This window comes from Eretmochelys imbricata, chromosome 1, assembly GCF_965152235.1.
Source record: "Eretmochelys imbricata isolate rEreImb1 chromosome 1, rEreImb1.hap1, whole genome shotgun sequence".
Taxonomy (NCBI): Eukaryota; Metazoa; Chordata; order Testudines; family Cheloniidae; genus Eretmochelys; species Eretmochelys imbricata.
In genome coordinates, this window is record NC_135572.1 from 166845572 (window position 1) to 166873529 (window position 27958).

The window sequence follows — 27958 nt, forward strand, 5'->3', positions numbered from 1 at the left end:
GTTGCACAGGTTGTTACCCTGTCATGTGGAATAGAGCTGGCCAGGGTGCAGAGTGGGGCGGGGAAGATTCTACCATTGGCTGTCCCACCTTCAGCAGAGCTATGTGAGCCGAGAGACATGCCAGCCGAGAGGCAGAGATAAGGTGTTCTGGCAGCTGAGGAGGGAATGAGCACAGCTGTTGGGATGGGGACATAGATAATCTGTGATTTTTGGGGGCGAGGAGGAGGAATTACCATGGCAAATATAAACCTTTAGTGATCAAAGGGCTAGGAACGTACTTGGTTTAGAGGGAGAGCAGAGCTGGTACACATTCACTAAAGGTTTCATAGGGGTTATAACCTATGTGGATGTTGCCACTAAGTAAAAAAACATTTGTTATTCAGCTGGGAAAAAAATACTCCTATGCCTCTGTTTCTCCTCGAAGATTAGCGTAGACAACAAGCCTGGAGTGTTTACATCAAGTTGATGTGGAGTTATGAGTGGATAGAAATGCCACCACTTTTTCAAAACCTCATTAAAAACGTCTTGATTAACCTCAAAAATCCCTTAAAAAAATTCAGCCCCAGGTGGGGCGGAACTACACAAGAGAAATTTTATGCAGAAGGTAGGTTTATTCAGAAAGTTAAAGGGGGCGTAAATTGGGTTTTAAATTAGAAAGTGCCCTACATGTTAAAATCACTAATGGGCCTATATTGTAATTCAAACTAGTAAACTAGATTCTGTGCCCACGGCTAGTAGCTTAAGAGGGAGGATCCATGTCTTATTCTGGTATCCTTTTCAGTAAAAGGATGCTTTTCTTGGAGGTGCTTTTACTCACCCCACTGTTTCTTCATTCAGACGCAGGATATGGGGCGTGCCCAAGAGGTTTGCTTTTTCCCTACAGTTAACATTAATCAAACATTGAGCTCCATAGAGTCTTCCCAGAACTTACTCATAACTTTACATGGTCTTCCACTTACAGCAATGTCCTTCCCAAATAATGAGCACTGGATTGTGTCCTGCTGCTCTATGTGTGCAAGAGGGGCTTGGCACAAGGAGCCTCCATCTCCTCGTGCAGCCTTGGGGCACAGATTGTGTCCCTGCATGTAGGAACTGCTGGACTGCTCTGTCTGCATGCTCTGAGATACATGACACTCCGAAATGAGCAGGGCCATGGCCCAAACTGCCCCCTTTCCCGCCCCGCGCCCCATGTCAGAAAAACTTCCTGAAATTCCCCCTTGAGCAAGCCAGCTCCGTGCTAACTCTAACTCGAAGCAGTGCCATAAAGGGACAACTGCCCTGAACGTGCTACAGTGAGTACATCATTCCAAAAATGACAAAATCTACAGAGGTACAGCAGATTGCAAGAATTGAAATCTAAATAAGGCAATTTGAAAATGTAATACCTCTTGATTTTGGGGGTGCACTCTTATGGATCGGTGCCCATAAACACTGAAACACTGTTATATACTTGTTGCACAAGGCTACAATTCCTAGCTACAGAGTTGAAGCCCAATTCAAGACCCACTGAAATCAATGGTGATCAAGAGAAGAGAAAAGATAGCAAGAGATAGAAAAGGGGTGGGCAAGAGTTGGTTTATTAGTTAAATTCTGCCCCTGTTCTTTGAATTATTCTATAGCCTGGTCTTCCTTACAGTTGCTGTTTGGCAAGCTAAGAATCGTGAGCTGAACAAGCCACTCTACCTGATCCCAGGCTCGGCCAGCTTCATGCACCAGGCAGAATTCTTTGAGTTGTCTTTGAAGATGAGCTCTGGTGCATCACTGCACACCAGGAACTGGCCAACATGACTTCAGGGAAACTAAAATGTTCCTGTTTAGATGGATGTGTGTGTGCAGAATGCCCCTTCCTAACTTGCGGAGTGGATTGTTCACCATGCATTGCTACAGTCAATTAAATGTACAGTTTCTAGTTCATCTTTCAGAAATTATGTTTTTAAATGAAGTTAATGTGAAGAATTGCATTGCCACATGTCCTTTGTAGTGTTGCTTTTACAAATGTTAACTTATTTCCTTTCCACAGAGTGTGTAGTGGCATGCCATACATTTGTGGAAGTGAATGCTTTGGGCCTAACAGTAGCTGCCCTTAGCAGCTATGATTCCAATATGCGAGCAGCAGCGTATTATATTCTGGGTTCCTTTCGTTCTCACCTGGAAGGAGCTCGCTTTCGAGAACAGAGACAGGTACAAATGTTCTAGATTTAATTTATCCATGATATTAGAACCTGCCGTGGTAGGCACACTAGGGCAAATTCATTCCTCGAAGGGACCCATTCACCAGCCTCTACTTTCCACTTGCCCTTGGGTGGGTGAGTAAACTGGTTTCTCAAGCCCTGATTCAGTGTGTAGTATTATTATTAGTCTGTCCTCAAAGATGGGATTGTGTTTCTCGCACACTTTCACTTGTCCCAGAGTCAGCAATTGCCATCTATAGAAATGTGTACTTCAGAGTTGACTGAATTCATATAATGGTTTTTTAAAAGATCTGTTATCTGCTTTCCTATTCTATTTTCTTCGTTCTATGTTTATTATGATTAGTGAGCTTTAAAAAAAACCAAAAACCATTTGGAATTCTTAGAACAGTCATTCTGCTGGGATTGTGGCTTGATTTTTTTACTTGTAAAATACAGTTAAGGCCTATTTTCTCACGCTCCCATTGAGGAACGTCCTGCTGTATTAGCTGGTGATGAGTAATACTAGAGCTTTCTTTTCCTTTTTCTTGTGCTACAGCTGCTCTATGTTATGGATGTTGTGCAAAATGGAATCAGACAACCGAATCTCAGGTTTACTTTCTCTTTGACCCTCTTCGTTGCTAGAGTGGTGCAGCAAATGCTGAAGCCAGGTATTGTAGATTAAATTGTGTGTTCTGTGGCTTAGCTTCTGGGGCTAAAGCAGGGAAAACAACACTGCATAGAACGATTAGCTTCAGTGACACTGTAGAATCAAAGCATACGGATAAACATAGAAACCATGAGACATGCTATAGCACAGTTGCCACTCCAGCGTTTCCCCTGGAAGCCAGATGTAGTGATGCTGCAACTCTACCGCAGGTTCCTCCACTGTCCTTTTACCGGCTCCAGCTGTGGGCATGGCCTGGCCTGACCACTTTACAGAGTTCAGCTCCGTGCAGTGCCTTAGAGACACTTACAGAAATGCCAACACAACTGTATAGCCCAGCCAAGCTCAACAGGCCACCTCTTCCTCACAGGCACACCTCATCTGCTATAGATTTTGAGGGACAGGCTCCTGAGTCCCAAACAGCCACTGTCCAGGGGCTGGCGCTCTTCTTGCCTCACTCAGGGACAGAGGTGGTGCTAGGCATTTGGGAGCCCTAAACAGGAATATTCTCCTCTCCCCAACACATGCTAAAAAAGCAGATGGGGGTCCCCTTGAGCTGCTTGGGGCCCTAAGCAATTGCTTAGTCTGCTAATGCCTAGCACCAGCTCTGCTCAGGGGTTCAAGCATGCAGGTCATCACAGTTCCTGTCTTCAGTCAGGCTTCTTGTCATCCACAGGACAGCCTGTCTGCTGTACTCCCTCCACACCAGCCTCCAGCTGCTAGACTTCCCTCTTTAAACTTCTCTTTCAGGCTTAACAGCCAACCCTGATGTAGCAGAGTTTGACTAATTAAGCCTCAAATTGCTGCTTAATCCTTTCCAGTCAGGGACAGAGTTTATGCACCCTATCACGCAGGCCTTCAAATGTTTTGAGGAAAAACCTTCATTAGAATCTAAATCTTATGCACTGACTTACTGGAGGAGTGGAAAGTGTCGTGCCTTGTGTGCAAGTGGTTGCCAGTTCAGATCCCGTCTAATCTGTTGCAGAGGAGATGGATATTCTCTTCACAAATTTTGGGCTCAATTCAGGAATAATGGGGTGAAAATGAATGGCTTGTGTTATACAGGAGATTAGACAAGATGATCTAACGGTCCTTTCGGGATTTAGAATCTATGTGTGTATGCCTGACTTAGTCATGTGAATAGCCTGATCTCTGTGCAAGCCATGTGGGATATTTGCATGCTTAAATCCAGGCATTAATGCGTGCATCTCCAGATTTGGTCATAATACAAAAGTTAAAAAATGTGGTCTGTGGAGACCTGGTAATTTGCATGATGCTGGCTCTCCTCTGTGTTTACATCTAAAAATATAGGAAAATACTTTCCTTGTATTACTTTTCCATTTGGTTAGTTACTGTAATTGACACAAGAATGTTTATAGGATCATATATGGGAGGAGAGCTGGTCTATAGTATTGCAAGTAGGATCAGAGGTGTCCACTAGACAATCTCTTCTAGGCTGTGGTTCACACTGTGGAAAATGTTGGAGAATCCCTGCCCTAAATGGCTATTTTTATCAAATATATAAAATGTGGAATAGCTGCATAATGTTTCAGTGAAGTGTTTCTTCGGTACTGATGTTTTCCTGTAAGTTAAAACCAATGATTGCATGGTCTGGAATTTGTCCATGATTCTGAGTTTGCTTTTCCTTTGACACTCTTCACTGTGCTTAGAATCCTGTATTTTTTATGAGATTCCCTGGGGCTTCTCTGTGAATATCACTGTGGGGTTTGCTTTTAACTCTGTAGTAGATTTTTATTTCTGAGTGAAGGGTAACTTTGGAAGTATTGAGAATTGACCAACGTTAAATATTCATATGATCATCTGCTTGGGGTATTCTCTGGTTGTGTATTTTTGTTTTAAGGAAAATTAAGGGTGATCAACAATACCTTTACTGTTACAGTATGAGAACATCATACTTGCCACAAGTGAAATATTTCTGACATCTACGGAGGCAATACAAGGTGTAGATCCCACTTCATCAGTGAGGTTGTGAATGTGCACACTTAAATTTTCCTCCTCAGCAGTAACCACTGAAATCTGTTCACAGAGGAGCACATGTACATAAAGATAAATAAATTCCTTCTGTCACATCAGTATTTGGACTTGAAGAAAGTACCGGGATTTTATCAGCTTTTCTACAGCTTTGATTTTGAGGTAATGTGAGATTCATGTCCTGTATGTTTCATAAACCTTCAGAGAGCAATATATTGCCTGGCCTAGCTAGTATTATGACTTGAGGGTGTTAATGTCTAGCAATCAACCAAAAAATCCCAGAAATTTTCTACTCAACATTTGTAATTATTTACTGGCATTTTTGTTTCATTTTTATTTTCATATAAATATTTATTATCTCTATTGTGGTAGGGCCTAGTGGGCCCAATTAGGAATCAAGGCTCCATGGTGCCAGGCACTGTGCAAACACAGAATGAATATCTAATCCCTGCCCTGAAGAGCCTACAGTGATCGTCTAACCTAGTTATTAATGCTGAATTCAGTGAAGATATTTTAGAAATAGCAACCTTGTAAGTTTTGTGTCTGATCACATTTGCCCCGTTGACCCATTATTCCTGCAGAAATCTGTCTGTTGGTTACATTTTGTGGTGGTAAAAACTGAAAAGAGGAAGTCAGGAAAAGTTGATGTTGCCACTTGTAGGAAACCATATTGTTTGTGCTGAGGCTTTTCCCAGCATGCTTTAAAATCGGTGACTATGGTACTTCTTCTGTGTGGTTTCCAGCACAAAACGGAACGTGAGTGGGTTCTTGGGCTTCTTGGAGAAGGACTGCGAGACGAGCACTGCTATGAGCTGTATGACTATCAGAGGATTTTCCATGTCATTTTGTGCTTCTTCAACAGTCCACTGTGTGATGAAGCCTCCCAGGTAATTAAAAGAAGAAAAATGTAAAACTTCAAGCAAATTAAGAAGGGACATGTAGATGCTCTTCTTTCAGACTTACTATTATTCAATTCTATGGGGGGAAATACCCACTTACATCAAGACTATGTGCCACAGTCTCATCATGGACCTGCACCATTTTTCAGCAGCTGACAGTAATGGTCAATGGCCTCATCTACACCAGTGACACTAACATTCAGAACTCTTAATTTGTGCACTTTCAGTTGCGTAGTTGGGCCTTTGTCCTTTTTAGGATGGTTCATAATCATCAATTCCACCTTCACTGTACCCTAAAGTTATAATATTAATAGCTTGCTTTGTTATTGAGTCATTATACCTGAAATGCAACCTGTTTATAAGTTTGTCAGAAATAAAGGGCTCAGTCCTATAGGTGATTGAATTGTTCCTCCAAGACATGGGTAGATACGGAGTGGCCAGCTGACACAGTGAGCTAATGCACTAGTTTTATATCCTGGGGAAGCAGCCAAACAGAATTTAATGAGGTCAGTCTAATTCCTTCATTAATTTTACCTATCTCCAAATAGAAGCATATTGGCGACATACTTTCTGTGATGAGCATCTGGTCCAATAACATAGGGGCCATCCTTCAATGGAGAAAAGTGGAGGCTTATGTCAGTATTTTTAAAACTGAGTGATTCTGTTTCCTCAATTTTTGGACACCCAACTTGAGTCATCTTAAAGAAGCCTAACTTTCAGAAAATATGGAGCATCCACCCTTGGAAAATCAGGTCCTTTATGGTGTCTCAAGTTGGGTGCTCAGAAATGGAGGTATCCAAAATCACTAGTTGCCTTTGAAAATCTTGACCTAAAAATAAAAAAGTATCTTGTTGCCTGGGCACTGCTTCTCTTTAATGATTCTAATATATCTGCCTAAAAATTAGAAAGTCTGCTGTCCTTTGGCTGTTCTGAAGAACTTGAAATGGTTTGTTACAGTGTTTGCCTTTATTAGATTAGATACTGTCCACCAATTTTTCAAATAGTTCACGTTTTTTATTTCAGTATTATATTTACTTCTGGATGAGTGGGTATTTTAATAGCTGCCTCTATTAGCTATCCCTCCAAAAATACATTTTACAAACATTTTTGTTTACTTATATCACAAAATGCATAATGATTGGCGGTCCAAGTAGAGGAATGTCATAAGTGATGCAACAATAACAAATACCTTGAACTCCTAATAACAGTGCAATCCAGGCACTTTACAAAATCTCAAAACACTATATAAAAATTAACTCATTATGCCTCACAACACTCCTGGAAGGTAGGTATCATTATTGCCATTTTATAGATGGGGAAACATGAGATGTACTGAAATTAAATAGCTTGCCTCTGGTTACATAGCAAAAGCTAAACATAGAAGCCATGTCTCCTGACTACCAGTTCTGTGTTTTAACTTCTAGACAGACTTCCTTTCTATGGCCCTATTCAGCAAAGTACTTAAGCATGTACCTAGCCTTCAGTAGTCCCATTGACTTTTGCTTTGATGCTGCTTATCTGTTTAAGTTCAGTGAGGAACGAGTGCCTATGTCTCTGCGATATATCATCAAAACTAGTGTCTGTGTGGAAGGTTATAGGGTGCAATCTGGCATTCTCCCTGTCTTGTCATTGTTTTCCTTTGAATAAAAGCTTACCAAACAATTAGATTCCTATTCTATCATTCCTAAATGTTTATACTAGTGAACTAGCCCACAGCTATATTGAAATAAAAGTATATTTTGTTTTCCGTTTCAGAGTCACATTCTGGAAATACTGCAAAATGCTGCATGTATCACTAATGCTGCCTATCAACTGATACGAGACCATAGCCTCTTAACCTGGATATTATATATTCTGGAGAAGAGGTACATAAAAGGGGGATGTTGTTGTAATGAGAAATAATTGTACTCTTTGTCGAGTATTTGTGCAATTGAAAATGAATATAAAAGGGATTATTCACCCATCTGTATGTGTGAAAGAGACTTACATAGAGGTATCCCGTGAGTACTCGTGGTACTTCCACACATAAATGCTATCCTTAGGGTGAAAGAACTTGTTGAACCCTAAAATGTTATCTCGTGTTGTTTAAATTTTGGGGGTTGTTTTTTTAGGAATTCTCACAAAGGTACTATCAAGATGACATATTAGGATAGCGCATTAGCCGTTTACTTCTTCAAATGTTGCCTTAGGCACCCAATCCTGCAATGACCTCTTCATGGCTGTTAATTTGATCCTCTATCCTGAACTGGCTGTAATCTCAATCTCTCTCTCTCTCTCTCTCACACACAATTTTTACCAGCTACAGGATCAGGAGAATCTGTGCTAAAAACAGACTGAGCATGCTCCCAGCCCCCACCTCCAGATAGATTTGCAGAGCATAAACCCTGTAGGTTTTTCAAGTGCCCAGAGCAGGGCACAACTATTTATATCCCTTTTAGGCACCTTTCTTCACACCTGTCTAGAAGTGGAAGCATGGATTTGGCCCAATATGCACAATACTTATTTTGTGATTAGATTAGAAAGCCTCTTGCTTGCCTATGATCAAGCAATAGGGGTATTGTTTCTAATTATGTGGGATGGGTCACTGACCTCCAAGGTAATGAATAATTGACATCAGAATAGCTTTTGTTGTGTTAATAAAATGCAGACAATTGATTGATGATCAACGGTGCAGACTCCTATAATAGATCTTTTAATGGAAAAAGAAAGATTGATTGACCTGTCCTTCTAAAGCAGTGGTGGGCAACCCGTGGCCTGCAGGCTGCATGCGGCCTGTCAGCGTAATCTGCTGGCCGGCTGTGAGACAGTTCGTTTACATTGCCTGACGGCAGGCATGGCCGCCTGCAGCTCCCAGTGGCCGTGGTTCACCGTTCCTGGCCAATGGGAGCTGCGGGAAGCGGCTTGGGCCAATTTGTCCAATTTGTTTTTAAAAGCTTCCAAGGATGGTGACTCTACTCCCTCCCCTGGAAGCCTATTCCAGAGCTTAACTGTCTTTATAGTTAGGAAGTTTTTCCTACCATCAGGCCTAAAACTCCCTTGCTGCAGATTAAGCCCATTGCTTCTTGTCCTGCCTTCGGTGGACATGGAGAGCATTGATTACAGTGCTTTTTATAACAGCCCTTAACATATTGAAAGAGTATTATGTTTTTCAAGACTAAACATGCCCAGTTGTTGTTTAACTTTTCCTGATAGGTCAGGTTTTTTAAACCTTTTATCATTTTTGTTGCTCTCCTCTGGACTCTCTCCTAAATTGTGGCACCCAGAACTGGACATAGTACTCCAGCTCAGGCCTCACCAGTGCCACGCAGTATGGGAAAATGATCTCCTGTGTCTTACATACAACATTCCTGTTAATACACCCCAGCATCATATTAGCCTTTTTGCAGCTGCATCACACTGACGACTCATATTTAATCTGTGGTCCACTGTAACCCCCAGATCCTTTTTCAGCAGTACTACTGCCTAGGCAGTTATTCCCCATTTTGTAGTTGTGCATTTGATTTTTCCATTCCTAAGTGAAGTACTTCGCAATTGTCTTTATTGAATTTCATCTTGTTGAATTCAGACCAATTCTCCAATTTGTCAAGGTCATTCGGAATTCTAATCCTGTCCTCCAAAGTGCTTGCAACCCCTCCAGTTTGGTGTAATCTGCAAATGAAAAATCCTTAATACAAACCATAAGAGAAACTCTTGTTTTAAACACTAATTGATTTAAAACAGATGGTGGCCGTTGCGTAGTTTTCAGTTTTATGGATTGCTTTGGAAAATTATTCAGATTTAATGAAAGATATAGTTGAGTCAAAAATCACTAGTTCTATTTATGGACCTTTGCCAGAAAGCTCTGTCAATTCCTCATAATAATAATAATTAATATGTAGCTCTTATAAAGCGTTACAAAAGAGGTGACTTGTCTGAGGTCACTCGGTAGGCCACTGGCAGAGTGGGGAATAGAACCTAGGTCTCCAGAATTCCAGAGCAATGCTGTATCCACTAGGCTACACTGCCACCCATAGAAGTGTTTTTTATTATATGCCATCCAAACAGGAAATGTTGGGCATTCTCAATGTATGGGTGAAGCCTGGCAACCAAGGTCTCAATCCTGCAATGAGTTCTACCTGGGTAGAATCCTCAACCCACTTGGAGCTCCATTGAATCCAGGTCTGCCTGCATGTTCAGGGCCCCAAATGCCAACATGCAGCTCCTTCTAGGAGATGGATTGGATGGTGATCGGGTCAGTTTCTGCCTTTCACAAAAGCATTTTTGTTTGTCTTTCAGGTTTCTAGAAAACAAGGTGCTAACCAGTGTAATTTCCTTAGTCCACACTCTGTGGATAACAAATTTAGGAAACAAAGGAAGGGCGATGCCACTTCAAACTCCTTGCAAAAAAAAGCCGCAGGAGAACCAGAAGTTCCTTCCTCTTCAGTTTATAAATGAGTTTCTGTATGTTTTGATCATGCTTGTTAAACACATTCGGTAAGTCTTTTCCAATCAGGTTTCCAGGCTTATGTGATCACGTTGTTATTCAGTTTGAAATATATTAGGCCAACATGAATTCACTTAATCTCTGATAAATTAGCCCTTTCCCCTTAATTTTAAATGGTGATAAATGAATCCGGGGGGAGAAACTTCTGCAGAAAGATTTTGCTTTTAAAAATATTAACAATGAAGTGGTGACTGTAAGGTGACTCATGTTCTAAGTACTGGATATGTAGTTTTTAAAAGGGCAGCATTATGTAATTTGTCCTTTTCCTGCTAGATCAGAGCCTAAATCCAGCACTTCAACTCCCTGAAAAGCTTCAAGCTCACTCTGCCTGAGCAGTGGCCACAGTCTGGACAGCGAGTGGCGCAGTCTCCATGGATGGGTTCTGCTGGGCCCCTACTTGATGTTTGGGCGACATCCTCAAAGATATTTAGACTCCAAACTCCCACTGAAATCAATGAGAGCTAGGTGCCTAAATACCCCTGAGGAACTGAGGGTTGGTCCATACCTTCTGAAGACCCCACTGACTGGGTTTGCATGCATTACCTGATGCAGCCTTGGTTAGCGAGTGGTCTGTGTGGGAGAATCAGGCTTGGGCAAAGTGGTATAGGGAGGTATAGGCTAACAATGCAAAATTTTCAAAAATGACAAAGTGTTTCAGGTGCCTGAGTCACTTTTGAAAATGTTACCCAGAAAAATTTTTCTCCAGCTCTGGCAGTTCTTCCCCTGGGGAAGCCTGTCTGTGTGCTGGCAGCTGGAAGGGGGTTGGGTGCAAATTTCCTTGGATCTGGACTGACTACCAGCTGCCCGACTGACAGAGAAAGAGGATTTATTACTATTATTTATCACTTGTCTTCTCTGTTTAGATCATAAGCCCTTAGGGGCAGGGAGTGTGTCTGTTTGTACAGCATCTAACACAGTGGGTCACTGAGCTCAGCCTCTAGTTGCTACCATACAAATAATAAATAGTTATAGACATTGTTAAGCTTTTTAAAGCTGACACTAGGGAGTTAGCTCCATACTCGTGAGTATGTGGCTGACTCACATAGTTGGCTTTGAAAAATCCTAGCCAATAATAGTAGTTGTGCGAGATATAGAATACAGATGTAATAAAAAGACAGTCCCTTTCTCAAAGGATTTACAGTCTTCCCCGATGTCCTTTGACATTTATGCTGAGAGAACAGACAAACCAGGTCACGGTGAGCAAGGAGAGATGACAAGGAAACTGGTGATGTTTGGAACAATAAGCAGTGGTGTAATTTCACCATAACCATTCATTCAGATGGGTGTTTGTCACATCATGAAAAATAAATTTTTTGTTCTTCCCTCTTGAAGTTTGAAAACTAATGTAAAATAAATACTTTTAGATGAAGCACCAGAGCATTTCCCACACTACTGTGTGCTCTTTGGCTTCTACTGTTACCTTTTCCAGGCTGCAGGTAATCTGCAGATCAGATTTTTGGTGTATGTGGGGTTTTTTGTCTGTCTGTCCCATCAGACACGAATGGAGAGAAGCAGCAGACATTCAGTCAGAGTGAGATTAAATGTCTCTTGCATTCTAAGAAACTAAATTTAAAAAATCAGAGGACTTTAAATAGCCGTGTATTTAGCTTTTTTCTTTTGGTTAACATGTAGAAAAATATATTTTGTGAATTTTTTTAAAATCTCCGTTTCCTTTTTGAAATAGGACCAACTTGGATTTTGCCACGGTCACTCAGTTTTTCAGTACGTTCAGTTCTGTGCTAGGATACCGAGCTACCGTTGTTGAGGCCTTCAGACAAATGGGCAGATTTACTGTAAATGAGAGTGTCTTTTCAAACAAAGATGTCCTCATGCTCTTGCATAAGTGGAGCATCATTGAAAGAAATCTGCAGCTCCAAGAAGATGTGCAAACAATTGCTCAAAAATATCAAGTCAAAGAGCTGCTTAGTAAGTATTAAAAATGTTGGTTTAAAAGCACATCGGTTGCAGTGATTTTTAACATTGTTTAAACAAATAAAAGTGGATTCTGAGAGCTTTTAGGAACCCAGATTTCCAAAGGAAACCACTTTTAAAGTAAGAAAAAAATCAGTAATAAATCAAGTATTGTGGTTTGTAAAAATATATTGTATTATATTTTCACATGAAAGTAAATGCCGTTTTTAAAAAATCGTGTGGAGGCTTAGTCATCAGCTTGCCATAATAAACTCAAAGTGTTCAAAATATTCTGTCTGACAAAATGACATAATGACTGTGGCAGATTGTGTGGACAATATTTTCTGGAGTTTTGGCAGCCTGTTTGTATCTGTTGCCTGTTCTGTTAGTGAGTATAAGCCTTGCAACAGAAATATCTGATCAAGAAGCCAACTGGTTAATCAGCTGGAATGATGAAATTCTGACCCAAACAGTTTTGCTGGGTGGTCTCCTCCATTTAATAAAGTTGCAGCATTTGCAGCCAAAGCCTTGCAGTGTTCTGAGAGTGCATGAGAACCTAAAAACAAAATTGATTTGAAACTGGGTATAGGGAAATAGACTAGTCAATTTTCATTGTCCCTGCTGAGAGAAATACAAAAAGTAAAGGAACAGCACAATGAATGAAAGGCAAATTAAACTTTTTACCGCTATTTCAGTAATATATAAAGATATTGGGGCGAGAGCGGGAAGAGGTGTATATTTTTTTTTTAATCCAGTACAGCAGGATCAGCGATACTGTAGTTTTTACAGAATGTGTTGTCACTTAACAAAGTGTGTACAATATATTAAAAGCCCATCAAATTTAAAAAGATGTCAAAATATTTTTTTTTAGGTATTTCTAGGGATTCTGTATATTTGCCTGTGCCATATTATTAACGTACACACACACATATATAAAATTTTAGTTTAGTGAATTATGTTTGCATTTGTTACCATTTCTATAGTTAAAGATCAATTATTGTGTCCAGTTTCATTCTCCAGCCCTCAGCAGTTTATAAGACAGTCACAAAAATTCCCTTTGACATGAAATGTTGCTGTTAAAATCACCTGCTGGGGTTGATACTAATTTTTTTTTTAGTAATCAAAATTGGTTTAAAACCATTTCATTTATTGCAAAATAGCGATTTCTGATGACTTTCCAGCTTTTTCAGAATTAGGATCTCTGACAATACCCCATTCAATACTGATGCAGTAGAATAAATGCATTGCTGCTGTTTACAAGCTTTACTGCTTTGATAATATAACTAGCAATGAATTGAACTGAAAGTTTCACATAACCTTACATGAAAGTCTAAGCTTTCGCGAGATCAGGGCCAAACTACATCCTGTGGATGTGGGGCCCAGTGAAGTCAATGGAAAGACACCCATTGGCTTCACTGAGCTTTGAATCAGGGCCCTAGTGAAATAATTTCACCCTTTGCAATTAGAGGCTTTAATTCAGCAAGGTACCTAAGCATGTAACTTAACTTTTTAGGTATACAAATACTTCCATTCACTTAGGTTGGGTTGTTGAATCAGGCCAGAAGCATGTTCTTTGCAACCTCCCAGCAGCTGTAATGACACAAGGCCATCCTCCCTGCATTATAGTGACAAGAGAGGTTTTTGGAGGGCTTGAGACTTGTTTTTATTTTTCCCATTTACAGAAAATATTAAAGAAAAGAACAAAGGTCAAGTCCCATTTCGCCCTTCATCTCGCCATGTTCGAAAAATGGATGTGGTAGAAATAGAGGAAGAAACTGACTCAGACCTGAAGGTCTCAAACTTAGAGAAATGCAGAGACCATCTGGAGTCCATATTGGTTCATTGGGAGCCTGTTTATCCAGCCCCGTTTGCTAAACTTCCAGAGGAACGGCTTGAATCTACTGATCCAGAGAATGAAACTATCAGTCTTACATGTGCAATTGCTTACATAGTAACCAAATGGCTAGTGAAGTCCATGGTGGATCATAGCCTCAATATACAAAATGTATTTTTCACTCTCAAGTGGCTAAACAGTAGCATTTTGCCACACTCTCCGGTAGTGCGGGAGATTCTTAGGGATGCCACATTGAAAAGTAGTATCTTTAAGCTTTACAACAGAATCTGTGAAGCCAACAAAGAGAAGTCATCAAACATTGAAGAGCTCTGTTTGTTTAGTACAATCATGCTTCACTTTCTGGATACTCAGGGCTTGACTAACGCCAGTTGTCATAAGGTGGTGAAAACGTTCTGCCTGTCAGCAATGAAAGAGAAGGACGAGATCAAGAAAGGTAATTTGTCCTTTTTTTTGTTTACACTCAGTAACGAGGCAGAGGAGTAGATAACAGTAGTTGTGAACTTAAGTCTTTTTCATTCATCAAATGTTTTTGAAATCTGTCTTCGCTAAGATGGAGGATCATCACTTCAGAAGGCTATCTTTTTGGGAAAGATTTGGCTTATTGGTCATTAATTAATATAGAATATGGTCTTCACCTCACAAGAATATTTGATATAACATTAGTCCCAGTCCCCAAAAGAAGCTGTTGTCTTGGATTAAATTTGCCTTGCTGAATTATATACATGAATATCTGAAGTTGTATTGGGAAAATATTCTTGCACCAAAAGTCACATTAGAGGTTCTGATTTGCATGACACCAGTTCTGTCCATTTGTTGACAAAAGTGGTTGCTAAGGGTATAATTAGCTATATTCAAAGATGTCCGAGGTTTCCACTAAAAAGAGGGTATTTTCTATTAGAGGTGGGAAGCGGATGGTCCAAGATGAGCACAAAAAATTAATATCACCTTAAAGGAAAGGATTAGCGAACTCTAGCTTTAAAAACTGTTTTGAAAGGGAAAGTTTGGTAAAATAGATTTTCCATGTTACTGTTTTGAAACTGAAGAGTATCTATTCTGATTCCTTTTTTCCTCACTTTTGTTTCACAGCTTCTTGTGTATTCCTGGCTTCTGTTTACATTGGGGACATTTGGCTTGGAGCACAGGAACCAGATATGTTTATAAGCCATGTCAAATTGATCTGTGGTGGTACAGATGGTAAATTAAATGGTGATGACAAGAAAATGCACAGACAAGCGGAAGAAGCCATGGTATCTCTTTGCAAAGACATTTATTTAGCTATTTTGGGGCATTAATTCTCTATACTGACTCGTACTCAAAATGTCAAACCTATGTCATCACTGCTGGTAACCATGTAATCCTCTTTGAATTGTACTGTGTACAAATCTAACTTGTTTTTTCCATACACTTCTACAAGCCCAGAAAAAGAGAGCAAGACTTAAAAGAATTCTGTACATGGAGAATCTAGCAGTAGAATATTCAAGCAGTGTTTGCTCTTTCTTTCGCAGACAAGGGCAAGGTGGGATGCTGGAGCTATGATGTAACGTATACTGCAAACATTTTTTACTTTCTAAAATACTAAAAAGAAAAATTGCTGATTACTGCAGTGCCTCCAAACTCATTTTCATTTCCCCACTGGCCAGAGAACACAAGTCCTAGCCATCAGAACCAAGTAGGAGACATTACTATGGCAAAGACCTATGTTCTCACACTTCTGAAGAGATGAGGGGTGGTCTTCTATGTGCTTATCTGTGTCCTAACCGCTGCTTTTCCAGAGAGTGGTGATGAGTGTTTCTGAAGCAGAGCCAACTTCTGCATCATAGAGAGAGAAAAATGTGAACCTGAGTCTCCTGTGTAACAGTGACATGCACTAGGTTACTCCTGACTAGGACAGTCTAAAGACTCAGATTTCAATCGGATAATGATTGGTCCTTCTGCCTGTTTTCTCAGTAAAAGCATAAGGCTTTGGTACTGCTTCACTTATGTTAAATCCAAGTGTTGCTTTCTTCAAATTAAGACAAAAAAAAATAGTATAATTGACCAAAACAAGACCTAAATGAATTGTTCCTCATCAATTCAAATTGTATTCTGCTGCACATTGTTCATGAAATCTAATTAAAGATTTCTTGAACAAGACCTGGAAGGGGCAATTTAATGTACCATTTCAGATATGCAAACATGGAGGTACTGCATTTCAAGCTTTGAAATGTAAAACAGGTTTTTTTATAATGCCTCATATGTGCTATGCATAGGTATAGATTTGTACAGATTTCTAACTCAAAGTGAAATCAGATATACACACTCCATTTAATGTTTATAGAATCTGTTTTTAATACAAGTGTAACATTTCATGTTCACATCATAGTATGGCATTATATTTTATATGTTAATATATTCTGAAATATAATTTATTTTCTTGTAGTTTTTATTCATAGTATCAGTCTATTTGAAGATGATTTTTAAAAAATATAAAACCATTCTCTTTGCTTGTTCAGTGAAAATATATTTTATTCCAAAGGGCCCATCAGGGGTTGTGCAGTCATATAACTTAGGCCTAAAATTTGACAACCATTTAAAATGATGGGAATGTTCTTTTCAATTTAAAAAAAAAAAGCATTTTTTTTTTTTTTTTTGAAAAAGAAAGTTCACTGTTGCCAAGAAGTAGGATATTAAAGCCATAGCTGCCATTTTGGTGTGACATACCAAAAATAACGTGTGAGCTGCACCCAGCAACCAAGAGAAAACTTTATTCTCAGACCTTTATGTAGTGCTAACACAGGGATCAGCAACCTTTGGTATGTGGCCCGTCAGGGAAATCTGCTGGCAGGCCGGGATGGTTTGTTTACCTGCCACACCCACAGGTTCGGCCGATGGCAGCTCCCACTGGCCGCAGTTTGCCGTTCCAGGCCGATGGGGGCTGCGGGAATCGGCAAGGGCTGAGGTATGTGCTGGCCGCTGCTTCCCGCAGCCTCCATTGGCCTGGAACGGCGAACCGTGGCCAGTGGGAGGTGAAATCAGCGGAACCTGCGGATGCGACCGGTAAACAAACCGTCCTGGCCCGCCAGCAGATTTCCCTGACGGGCCGTGTGCCAAAGGTTGCCAATCCCTGTGCTAACACATTTCTGTTGCTTATGCTGGTACAGAGACACATTTCTTTTTTAAATGGTACTGTCAAAAACATTAACCAGAAGGAAACTCCTTATCATGTAAATGAGCTGACAAGTTAAAATTATTACAGTTTGGCCTGTGAAGGACATACAGTTCACATAGACTTTTATCAGTGGGGCTTATCCAAATCTTCATTTGGGCACTTTTAAAAATAAGGGTTGATTTCCAACTGGTGAGCTGCAATCTGTTCTACAAATGTGGTAATTAGGTACTTTTAAAAATACTGGGTAAGTGGCCAAACATCTTTAAAAGTTCATATGATCTGTTGAATGATTTGTTTTACTGCCCCACTATAAATGCTTTCTGAGTAAACGGTTTATGTGGGCACTTAATTTAACATTTAAAAATATATTAAAAAGATAAAAACAATGAGGAGTCCGGTGGCACCTTAAAGACTAACAAATTTATTTGGGCATAAACTTTCATGGGTAAAAACCCCCACTTCTTCAGATGTGGAGTTTTTACCCACAAAAGCTTATGCCTAAATAAATCTAAAGGAGTACTTGTGGCACCTTAGAGACTAACCAATTTATGCCATAAGTACTCCTTTTCTTTTTGCGAATACAGACTAACGCGGCTGCTACTCTGAAACCTAAATAAATCTGTTAGTCTTTAAGGTGTCATCGGACTCCTCGTTGTTTTTGTGGATGCAGACTAACATGGCTACCCCTCTGATATTAAAAAGATATAACAGCAATGTCAATAAAAACCAAATGCAATGAATATACCCAAGAAAACTAATCTACATTTTGAACCAAGGAGCTGCACTACTTTAAATAAAGTAAGTCGCCAATTTTGGCCCTGGTCCTACAATGAGAACTGTGTCGACGGTCAATGGGGCTTTTCATGAGAGGGTCACCCTTAGTTCTCATTGTAGGGGTCAAAGCCTTTAAAGTTCAGTAAAGATGTGATCCCATTGTCCATTGATGGATTCTGTGGACTTTGAATTGGGTCTAAAAGTACTTCCCTTTGTGTACCGTGTGTGAAATGGATTTCTAGTTTTTAGCAGCAGTTGGTATTTCTCAGGATTTAAAGTAGACCAGGAAAGATGTGGCTCAATGGTAGTACTTCAGCCCTGGGGCATTCTGACTGGTTCAGCAAGGGGTTGCTGAAGTAACAAGAGAAAAGAATTTTAGGCCTTTAGAGTGGAGGTTTCTTAATAGGCTGATTCAGTAGAAATTAGGATCCTTTGAGAGTCATTTGGCATTAAGATTTTTTTTTTTAAGGAGCTCAGCTTGATTTTGAAGCATATAAAGGGACTGGACTTGAGTCCCACTGCTGTGGAGTTTGTAGCCTACAGAAGGGGGTAGAACTCTAGCAAACCATGAAACCTGGCAAACCACGAGGAGGAGCATTCACCTTCAGAAAAGTATGTGAAGAAAAGTCCACACTGAGAGGATTGGTAAACTTGAGATGCCCAGAAATTGGTGTAGGTAGGAATGTCACCAGAAGGGAAGCTATTCTTCCCCAGAAGTATTTAGCATTTTTTAAGGGGTGGATTGCATTTTAGTATATTTAATATTAGTTTGTTTTCCAGGTTAGGTTTATTCTGTATATAATGCTATTGTTTTCTTAAAATAATTTAAAAACATATTTTATTTCCTTGTTCTTTGGACTTTGTATAAAAAATAATAATCCATCTTAGGTTTCCATATCACGCTGAACTGTTACATATAATGTCAAAGAAATAATAGAGTATAAGTAACTTCAGTGGGTCTGTGCTTGAATCATGCCACATTTGTAACTAAAAAAGAGAACACCAGTTGATTGAGTGATTAACATACTTCAGCAATCCCCTTAGAATCCATCCATTGCGAATAGTTCTTGATACCAAGTAGATCTCTGTCACAGGCTATCATTAGTCAGTGAGGAGGATATCCACCAGTTCAGACTGAAGGCCTGAGCAGGTCAATTGGTGCAATGATCTGTTAGCACCACTTAAGCAGAAAAACATCCAGGGTGAAATCTTGGCCCTATTGAAGACAATGGAATTTTGCCAGGATTTCATCCCAAATATTTATTTATGTCAGCCATGAACCCTGCCAAGTATCTCATGCAGTACTCTCCAATGTAATAAAAGAGGAGCACGTTTGAGGAAAAAAGGGGGAAGGCTGGAGTGGCCATATCTATTTGCCTATTAGAAAGTGAGGTGCTTTGACATTTCCTTGCTAATAACCTGCCTTCAATTCCTGCAATCATTTCCACATTCACCCACCTGGTCCATGACTCAGTGTGACTCAAGCCACTTTAACCCCTGGTGTTTCTGAGTCTATTGCTGATAGATAGACTTGCTTTAAAAATATTCTACAGTACTATTTGCAGTATCACCAACCCCCAACATTAAATCATGACGAGATTTTTTTTTTAAAGGTTATGTTGTCTGGTCTCTCTGATTTTTGAACTGCCCTTGTCCGTCCCCAGTGTGTGTGAGACAATTAGAATTGCCAATTCCCAGATTTGTAGCATATGGTGATTCCATGGCCTGCTTGATGGTACGGAGCTTCCAGCTTCTCTCCAAACCCCACAGTTCTAATTAATTAATTGACAGGTTTCAGAGTAACAGCTGTGTTAGTCTGTATTCGCAAAAAGAAAAGGAGTACTTGTGGCACCTTAGAGACTAACCAATTTATTTGAGCATAAGCTTTCGTGAGCTACAGCTCAAATAAATTGGTTAGTCTCTAAGGTGCCACAAGTACTCCTTTTCTAATTAATTAATTCTGTGTCCCACTCAGCCCAGCAATTATTTATGCAACCCTTATATCAGTACTGCTCCCTAGCCCCCACATCATCTTGTTCTTGCCAACCTCGCCTCTGCTCATCCTACAGCCTTAAGAGTTCTTCACCCCTCTCCCCTAGGCCCTTCCCAGGCCTGGGGGTGGGGAAGCTCCAGTGGTCTTCACCCACCTTTTCCTTCCCAGGCCTGCTGTTGTTGGAATGGGAGGAGGAGGGGCGAAGACTAAACTGACCCATTGTTCACAGGAGGAAAGAGGAAATTCCCTCCTTCTTAATCCTGTCCTGTAAGAATGGTGTCGGCTGCTCCCTCTCACTCCTACCTGACCCAAAAACCTATCTGGCTCCTGAGAGCAGGAGGAGTGAAAGTTATGCCTATCTTCTGCATCAGATCTGATTGGCTGCTCTTCCCCAGGAAGCAGGAAAGTTGGAGGGGGTTTTACTTTTCCTCCAGACAGAGGGTTGGAGTTTCTCATATCATCACCAGACTGGCTCCAGCCCTGGCCAAAATCACTTTGATTGTGAAGAAATCCCAAGAGTTGGTAACACTGCAAGTTGTTGCGCTAATAATAAAACAGTCAGAAGTAAAAGACTACAAAGTTTTCATCTGACACCAAGGTCGCAATCAAATAATGGCAGAGTTTGTGTTAACATTTTCCTTCTGGTCATTACTTTGGTATTAAAGCAGACTAGAAATTGGTTTATACAGTCTTACAGAGAGCTACCGGGTCATGATTAGCATCACTTGCCAGCTTTATTTACAAATACACTTCAGTTTGTTTATGGTAAGAAATGCTGCTTTTGACCATTTATTCTAAACAGAGCAGGTAAACTTTTTTTAAAGTAACCAGATATTTTTAAATATAAAACAAAGTAAATAAAACACATTCTGTTATACTTAAAAGAATAGCTGAATTTGAAGCTGGTGGAGCCAGGTGCAATTCTCTGCTCTACAGTCACAAGGCTTTTAAATTTGATATTGCTCTAAAAGTGGCCAGATAATGCAATGTGCTAAGATGAGGTTGGCAATGAGAAGATGAGCTGAGGACAGGCGCCTGAGGAAATAAGATTGATGACTATGGTCATGATGCAGTTCATAAGGAATAAGTATTGCAGGAAAAATATTTAAATCTAAGCTGTCCAATACCATCAAAGGGTTCTCTTCAAATTAATAAAACCTTTAATCCTGCAAAAATTTACACTTATCTCCATGTACGTGAACAGCTTAGCTGAAGATGATATCTAGTGCATAAAGGCAAGCCCAATACATAACAGTTTGCAGGATTGGAATCTACTTTGGTATTCTACACCAGTGGTTCTCAACCAGGGTATGTGACCCCCAGGGGGTAGGCAGAGGTCTTCCAGGGGGTACATCAACTCATCTAAACATTTGCCTCATTTTACAACAGGCTACATGAAAAGCACTAGTGTAGTCAGTACAAACTGAAATTTCATACGAACAATGACTTGTTTACACTGCTCTATATACTATACAGTGAAGTACAATATTTATAGTCCAATCAATTTATTTTATTTGGTAAAAATTGAGAAAGTAAGCAATTTTTCAGTAATGGAGTGTTGTGACACTTTTGTATTTCTATGTCTGATTTTTGTAAGCAAATAGTTTTTAAGTGAGGTGAGACTTGGGGTACACAAGACAAATCAGACTCCTGAAAGGCTGTCAAGTTCCAGTAGGCTGGAAAGGTTGAGAACCACTTTTATATACCTCTGCTTGCCGGAACAGCCCCTGCTCACAGCCACACTGGAGTAAATCAGAGTAATATACTTGACAACACAAGAGTTGCTTCAGATTTACAACCATGTAACTGAGAGCAGAATCTGTCCCTGATTATTTTTTTAAGTTTTTCTTACATCCAGTACATTAGTAACTTGACAATGGTCAACATTTGCAAGATCTGGGATTATTCAGCACCTCTAATAATCAGCAAGTCTAGCTAGGTGCCTAAACGGCTTGAGAAGCCTAACTCATTAGGCATCGAGGTTTGAATATTTTGAATTTTAGCCTTAGTTTTTAAAATTATTTTTGTTCTCTTTTTCAGGGCTAATTTAGTTTAATTTTACACAGCTACTAATAGGTATCAAGAGCATTCTTGTGTCTTCCCACTCTGATTGGTTTTTTAAGGAATCCATTTCCAGCTGTCACTCAAGCCGAGAGACTTCCGTGAATTTCCATGATACTTCCAATTTCATCTGAAAAAGAATTACGTAGTTCAGTAGCGATCAAGTCTGAGTTCGGGCTGCTGAGATGATCACAATGCAGCCGCTCAACATTGGAGCTACTTTCTTCCAGATGTTCTATCCGGTTCCCTACAAGCACTTGTCTGTAATGTGTGGAAAGGGAAAAAAAAGTGTTGTTAGAGAGGACTTCAGTTTTGGAGACATGCTCCAGATCTCATGTAAATATAATTAGAGTTTATAAACATTATAGATTATTATATTCTAACACAAAAGGTATTGCATCCAACATGAGATAACTGTTTTGGACCTCATGATGATGGATAAAGATGAGTTAATTACTGGACTGGAAGCTAGTTGGTTGTCTAGGCACTCGCGATCATGACCTGATTACATTCAATATGGGTGCACAGAGGACAGTCCCAACCACTAATCTATATACTCTTGGTGCTTCAAAAGGGCTAATTTCCCCCAAACTGAGGGAAATTATGAGAAAAATTGATTGAGAGGAAAATTTTAGACAAATGTGTTTGAAAACTGGGAGCTCTTTAAGAAGAGTTTTAGATGCCCAAAAGCCATGATTCCACAATCAAGAGGACGACTTTGGCTAAAAGATCCTCTGACTTCAGTGGCAAAGCAAAGGCAGCAATAAGAAATAAAAAAAGAACATATAACAAATGTAAAAAGGGAAAATTAATATCAATCTATATAAGCTAGAAGTTATGACATGTAAAAAAAACAATAAGAAGTTAAAGACAGCAGCGAAAAGTCCATGGCAGTCAGAGCTAAGTAAATTAGTTAGGAACAAAAGAAATTCGAGCAATGGCATAGGCCCATTACTAGGTAAATACAGTGTGATTGTTAATGATGATGCAGAAAAGGCAGAAGTTTTCAATAAATATTTCAGTTCTATATTTGGAAAGAAGCAGGATGATGTATTCATATCACATGAGGTTGATTAAGTATTTTCCAATCTATTAGTGACTAAGGATGATGTTAAACAACATCTAGTTGGGATAAACATTTTTAAATCAGTAGTGTAGATAACTTGCACCCAAGAGTCCTAAAAGAGTTGGCTAAAGAGAACTACGGCTTGCTGATGTTAAATAAATCTTGGAATATTGGGGAAATTCCAGAAGACTGGCAGAGTGCTGATCTGCCAGTATTCAAAAAGGAACAAACTTGATTTCATTATTTCATGAGATTATGAATGTGGCCGAAAAAGGTAACTGTGCAGATGTAATATACTTTGATTTTTACCACACAACATTTTGATTAAAAAATTAGCATTAGACAATAAAGCATACATTAAATGGATTAAAACCTAGCTAATTGCTAGATCTCAAAAAGTAGTTGTCAATGGGGAATCCTCATGGAATGGCAGTGTTTCTACTGGGGTTCCACAGAGAAAGGTAGTGGGCCTTCTATTAAACATTTTCATCAATGATCTGGAAGTAAATATAAAACCATTACTGGTAGAATCTGTGGATGACACAAAGAGTGGATGAATGGTAAATCATGAGGACAAGGCAGTCATACAGTGGAATCTGGTTACTTAGTAAACTGGGTCCATTCAAACAAAATGCTTTTTTAATACAAGTAAATGCAAAGCTATACAGTTTAGGAACAAAGACTGCAGACTACACTTACAGAATGGGAGACTATAGCAATGCCTGTGAAACAGGTTTAGGGGGCATAGTGGGAAAGTAACTCAACAGGAGCTCCCACTGTGATGCTGTGGCAAAAAGGGCTAATGTGATCCTTAGGTGTATAAACGGGGGTAGTGAATAGGGGAGAGAGAGTGTAGATGATTTTACCTCTGTATATGGCATTGATAAGTCTGATACTGAAATAGTGCATACAGTTCCGGTATCCACATACAAAAAAATGTTGAAAAATTGGAAAGGGTGCAAAAAAGAGAGACAAAACATTATTCAAATGCTGGAAAAAATGCTTTACAGTGAGAGACTTAAAGACTATCAGCTCCATCTGCTTATCAACAAGAAGATTGAGAGGTGACTTAATTACAGTGTATAAATATCTTTACAAGGAGAAAATACCACTACTACTAAAGGACGTTTTAATCTAGCAGAGAAAGGCATAACAAGAAGCTGGCTGAAAGCTGAAGCCAGACACATTCAAATTAGCAATTTTTAAATTTAAATAAATTCTTAATGGTGAGGGTGATCACCCATTGGAACAAACTACCAAGGGAAGTGATACATTGTCCTTCTTTTGATGTCTTCAGATCAAGACTAATGCCTTTCCGGAAGATATATTTGGGCCAAATACTAATTATGCTTTAGTCAAACAAATCTTATTGTACTCAAAACAGGGCTAGCTGGATGAGATGTAATGGCTATGGCTGTGAGTTTGTCACGGAGGTCATGGATTCTGTGACTTTCCATGACTTCTGCAGTGGCCACTACGGCTGGCCCGGGGGCAGCCTGAGCAGCTCAGGCAGCCCCCAGGCCAGCCACACCAGCCACTGGTAGGGAAGGCTTGGGCGACCCCCTTTTTCCCTCCCAGCAGTGGGAGGGGGGTGAGCGTGCTGAGTGGTGCTTACGTCGGGGGGCTCCCTGGAAGTGGCAACATGTCCCTCCCTCAGCTCCTAGCAGATGGCTCCGCGCCTTGCCTCCCCTGCAGCTCCCACTGACTGCAGTTCGCAGCCAATGGGAGCTGTGGAGCCGGTGCTCGGGGTGGAGGCAGTGCACGGAGCCCTCTGGCCGCACCTTCACCTGGGGGGAGCCGCGAGGAGCCAGGTAGGGAGCCTGCCAGCCCTACCAACTGCCCCCTCCAGCAATAGCAGGGGTCCTGGGCCGCACACTGCACCCTCCCCAGAGAACCTGCAGTGCTCCATGGGCTGTTTCCCACAGAGCACCAGCGGCGTCTCCCAGGCCACCCCAAGATTCGGTCAGGGGTATATAATACAAGTCATCGACTAGTCATGGGCCATGAATGTTTGTTTACTGCCTGTGACCTGTTCATGACTTTTACTAAAAATACCTGTGACTAAAACATAGCCTTAGTAATGGCCTGTAATATACAGGAGGTCAGACTAGATTATCTAATAGTCCCTTCTGGCCACAAATTCTATGAAACCCTGGGCTGGTATGGCTGGCTATGGGATTTCAGTGTTACTGGATATATTATGCATAATTCTACAGAAACATTTTTCTTAGCCTGCCTTCCCTGTGAAAAAAATAAAACAGAAAAAATTAAAGAAAGGGATCCGGATTCAAAGTATGTTTCTACCCAGAAGTATATTCATATTTTAGTTACCATTGCTGTCTTGTTCTGAAAGATGGTGAGGAAAGGACTGAAAATATTAGAAACCAAGTATTATATCCTTATTAGGCCTTGAAACTTAGTGCACTTCCCTAGGAAATCCAAACCCTTCCTTTCTACCCTCTATACCTTGTTGCAAAGTCTGAAGCACCGATTACACACTAATAAGTTTCAACAATATCTTGAAATACCAGGGAAGGAAAATGCATTGGTTTAGAGGAAGAAGGGGAAGTATTATAGTGAGAGCTGTATTTTTATTTTCGTAGATTTTAGGGGAACCTTTATATGAATCCTGGCAAGAGTTTTCAAAAGTCTTTGCAGGCTGCGATCCCGAAACTGACAACCAAGGGTGTGCTGCCGCACCTGCTGAATCCAACTGAAGTCAGACTGCACACGGGCTGGCAATTGCAGCATCAGGCTCTTAATATTTAAAAACAGTGAAATTGTTCACGACACTTTAGTAATAAAATCAATGGTGTTTTGTGGTTAACATTAATGGAACATTATGTCACCTTTTGATGTTCCCCAGTATCACTTTCCTCCTACACAATTCCCTTTCAGGACTTTACCCCTCTTTAAAAACATTGTTATTGCAGGTAGCGCTGTCTTATAAGACTGTTTTCCTTAGTGTGCAAGTAAACCTTTGGTCTCGGGAAGACATGCTGTGCTGCTGTTAACTTTTGTTTTGGGTAGAGGGAGCTGTGCAAGTCATCTCCGATTACAGTAAATTCTTGAGGCAGGGTTGCCCCGAGAACTTGGCTTTGGTGTTGGCTGAGATTCCTGAAAGAAGAGATTGCCCTGAAAACTGTCTGACCACCTCTGTTCCAGGATTGATGTATATGTGCAAATAAAACAAGTTACTCTTAATGCATACCGAGGTGCCATATCACTGATTTCATCTCCACTGGGAAACCAGCCTGCAAGGCCCTGGATATCTGCTTTTGCTCACAGAGAGAGAACATTTCTGTATTAATTAGAAGCTTTAGGCCCTGATCTTGCAACTGACAGCATGCAGGCAAACCCTACACCTATGTGGAGATATCTGCTGACTTCAACAGAGCCCCACTCAGGCAAAGGGGTATGTCACACCCATCCAATTGCTGGACTTGGGCCCTAAAGAATGTTTTCTGCTACCTTTTCTCCTACCTAGTGGCTATTTTTTTAACCTTACCCTAACGATCTAGCAGTGGCAGCAGGAAGATCTTTGTCCTTAGCGTTACCAACTCTTGCGATAGTTGGAAAGAACTGGAGTATATGGTGAAACAGAATGAAAACAGGTAGAAAGTAAATCAAAAAAGGGCAGGTGTGTTGGGCTGGATAGCCTCTCCTGTTCCTAAAATTTCTTACAGTATGTTTTAACATCTAGAAAAACAATACACAAGATGAACTTCAAACTCTAAATAAACAATCCATCATCCAGTGTTCCTTTCAGTTATTGACACCTATAGTTTGTATAAAATGCCCCTAGGGTTTAATTGGTTACCATAGCACTTTTCAATGGGTTACATCGGAAATACTAGTTACACTAGAGATTAATATGGCAATATTGTAATACTGCACAATACATGTCCTACGTGTTCTCTCTCAATGGCACAGTATAAAAGCTCACCTAATGTTTAGTCTTTTCTGTGTCAGTCTTGCAAGTACTCTGTTTACAACGAGGACTCTCTCTTTCCTGGGAGAATATTACTTGTGTACAATTTCTCCCGCCAGTTCTTTAGGGACAGTAAATTAAAGGGAATTTGCCTCTGTAACCATGTAATTTTATGTTGGATGTGTTTCTTGTATTCAGTATATCTTATTTGGAAATTAGTTTGCCTCCTGCTTTGCAGTTTCTTTGGGAAAGCTGCCTTTTTGTATTGTTGTTACCTTTTGTTAACGTCCCAAAGGCCTTAGCATGCTGATATGTTAGACTGTATTATTACTCCCTTGTACTATTATATTACACTATTGTTTGTGTCTGCTTGTTTGTGATCTAATCTGGAACTTCTCTCTGCCTAACGGCTGAGCTGAATTTTTTGCCTCCTGATCAGCTTATGAAAAGCAGTGGGCACAGCCTTCCAGATTCATCCATGTTTACACAAAGTTGTTTGCTCAAAGAAACCAGCAGCAAGCAAAGTAAACTAAACATGGACTGCATCAAATAAAAACCTTACTTAAGCAAAGTTCAAAATCTCCAGTAATGTTAGGTCTACAACCCCACTAAACAAATCAGTGCTATGTGTCAATGGGCATCGCTTTCGTTTGGTCTGTGTCACAGTCACAGAGGTTAGAGATGGAAATGAATGGCTAGATCACCTAGTTCTCCTACTTTTCCTGGAGAGTTCATAGAATCATAGAATATCAGGGTTGGAAGGGACCTCAGGAGGTCATCTAGTCCAACCCCCTGCTCAAAGCAGGACCAATCCCCAACTAAATCATCCCAGCCAGGGCTTTGTCAAGCCTGACCTTAAAAACCTCGAAGGAAGGAGATTCCACCACATCCCTAGGTAACCCATTCCAGTGCTTCACCACCCTCCTAGTGAATTTTTTTCCCTAATATCCAACCTAAACTTCCCCCACTAAAGGAACCACTACACTCCTGGAAAACAAGCCACCACTGCA

General features: G+C 40.3%; 1 protein-coding gene across 1 annotated transcript in view; it reads left to right on the forward strand.

Moving 5' to 3' along the window:
- Positions 1–16364, forward strand: part of URB1 (URB1 ribosome biogenesis factor) — a 70289-nt gene extending 53925 nt beyond the window's left edge. The window contains exons 31-39 of the mRNA XM_077819347.1: positions 2021–2181; positions 2728–2839; positions 4883–4989; positions 5571–5714; positions 7482–7591; positions 10002–10199; positions 11894–12135; positions 13803–14408; positions 15062–16364. Of these exons, the coding sequence (XP_077675473.1) occupies positions 2021–2181; positions 2728–2839; positions 4883–4989; positions 5571–5714; positions 7482–7591; positions 10002–10199; positions 11894–12135; positions 13803–14408; positions 15062–15267 (1886 nt within the window). The 3' untranslated portion in view covers positions 15268–16364. The remainder of the gene's footprint in view (positions 1–2020; positions 2182–2727; positions 2840–4882; positions 4990–5570; positions 5715–7481; positions 7592–10001; positions 10200–11893; positions 12136–13802; positions 14409–15061) is intronic.
- Positions 16365–27958: the final 11594 nt, after the last annotated feature.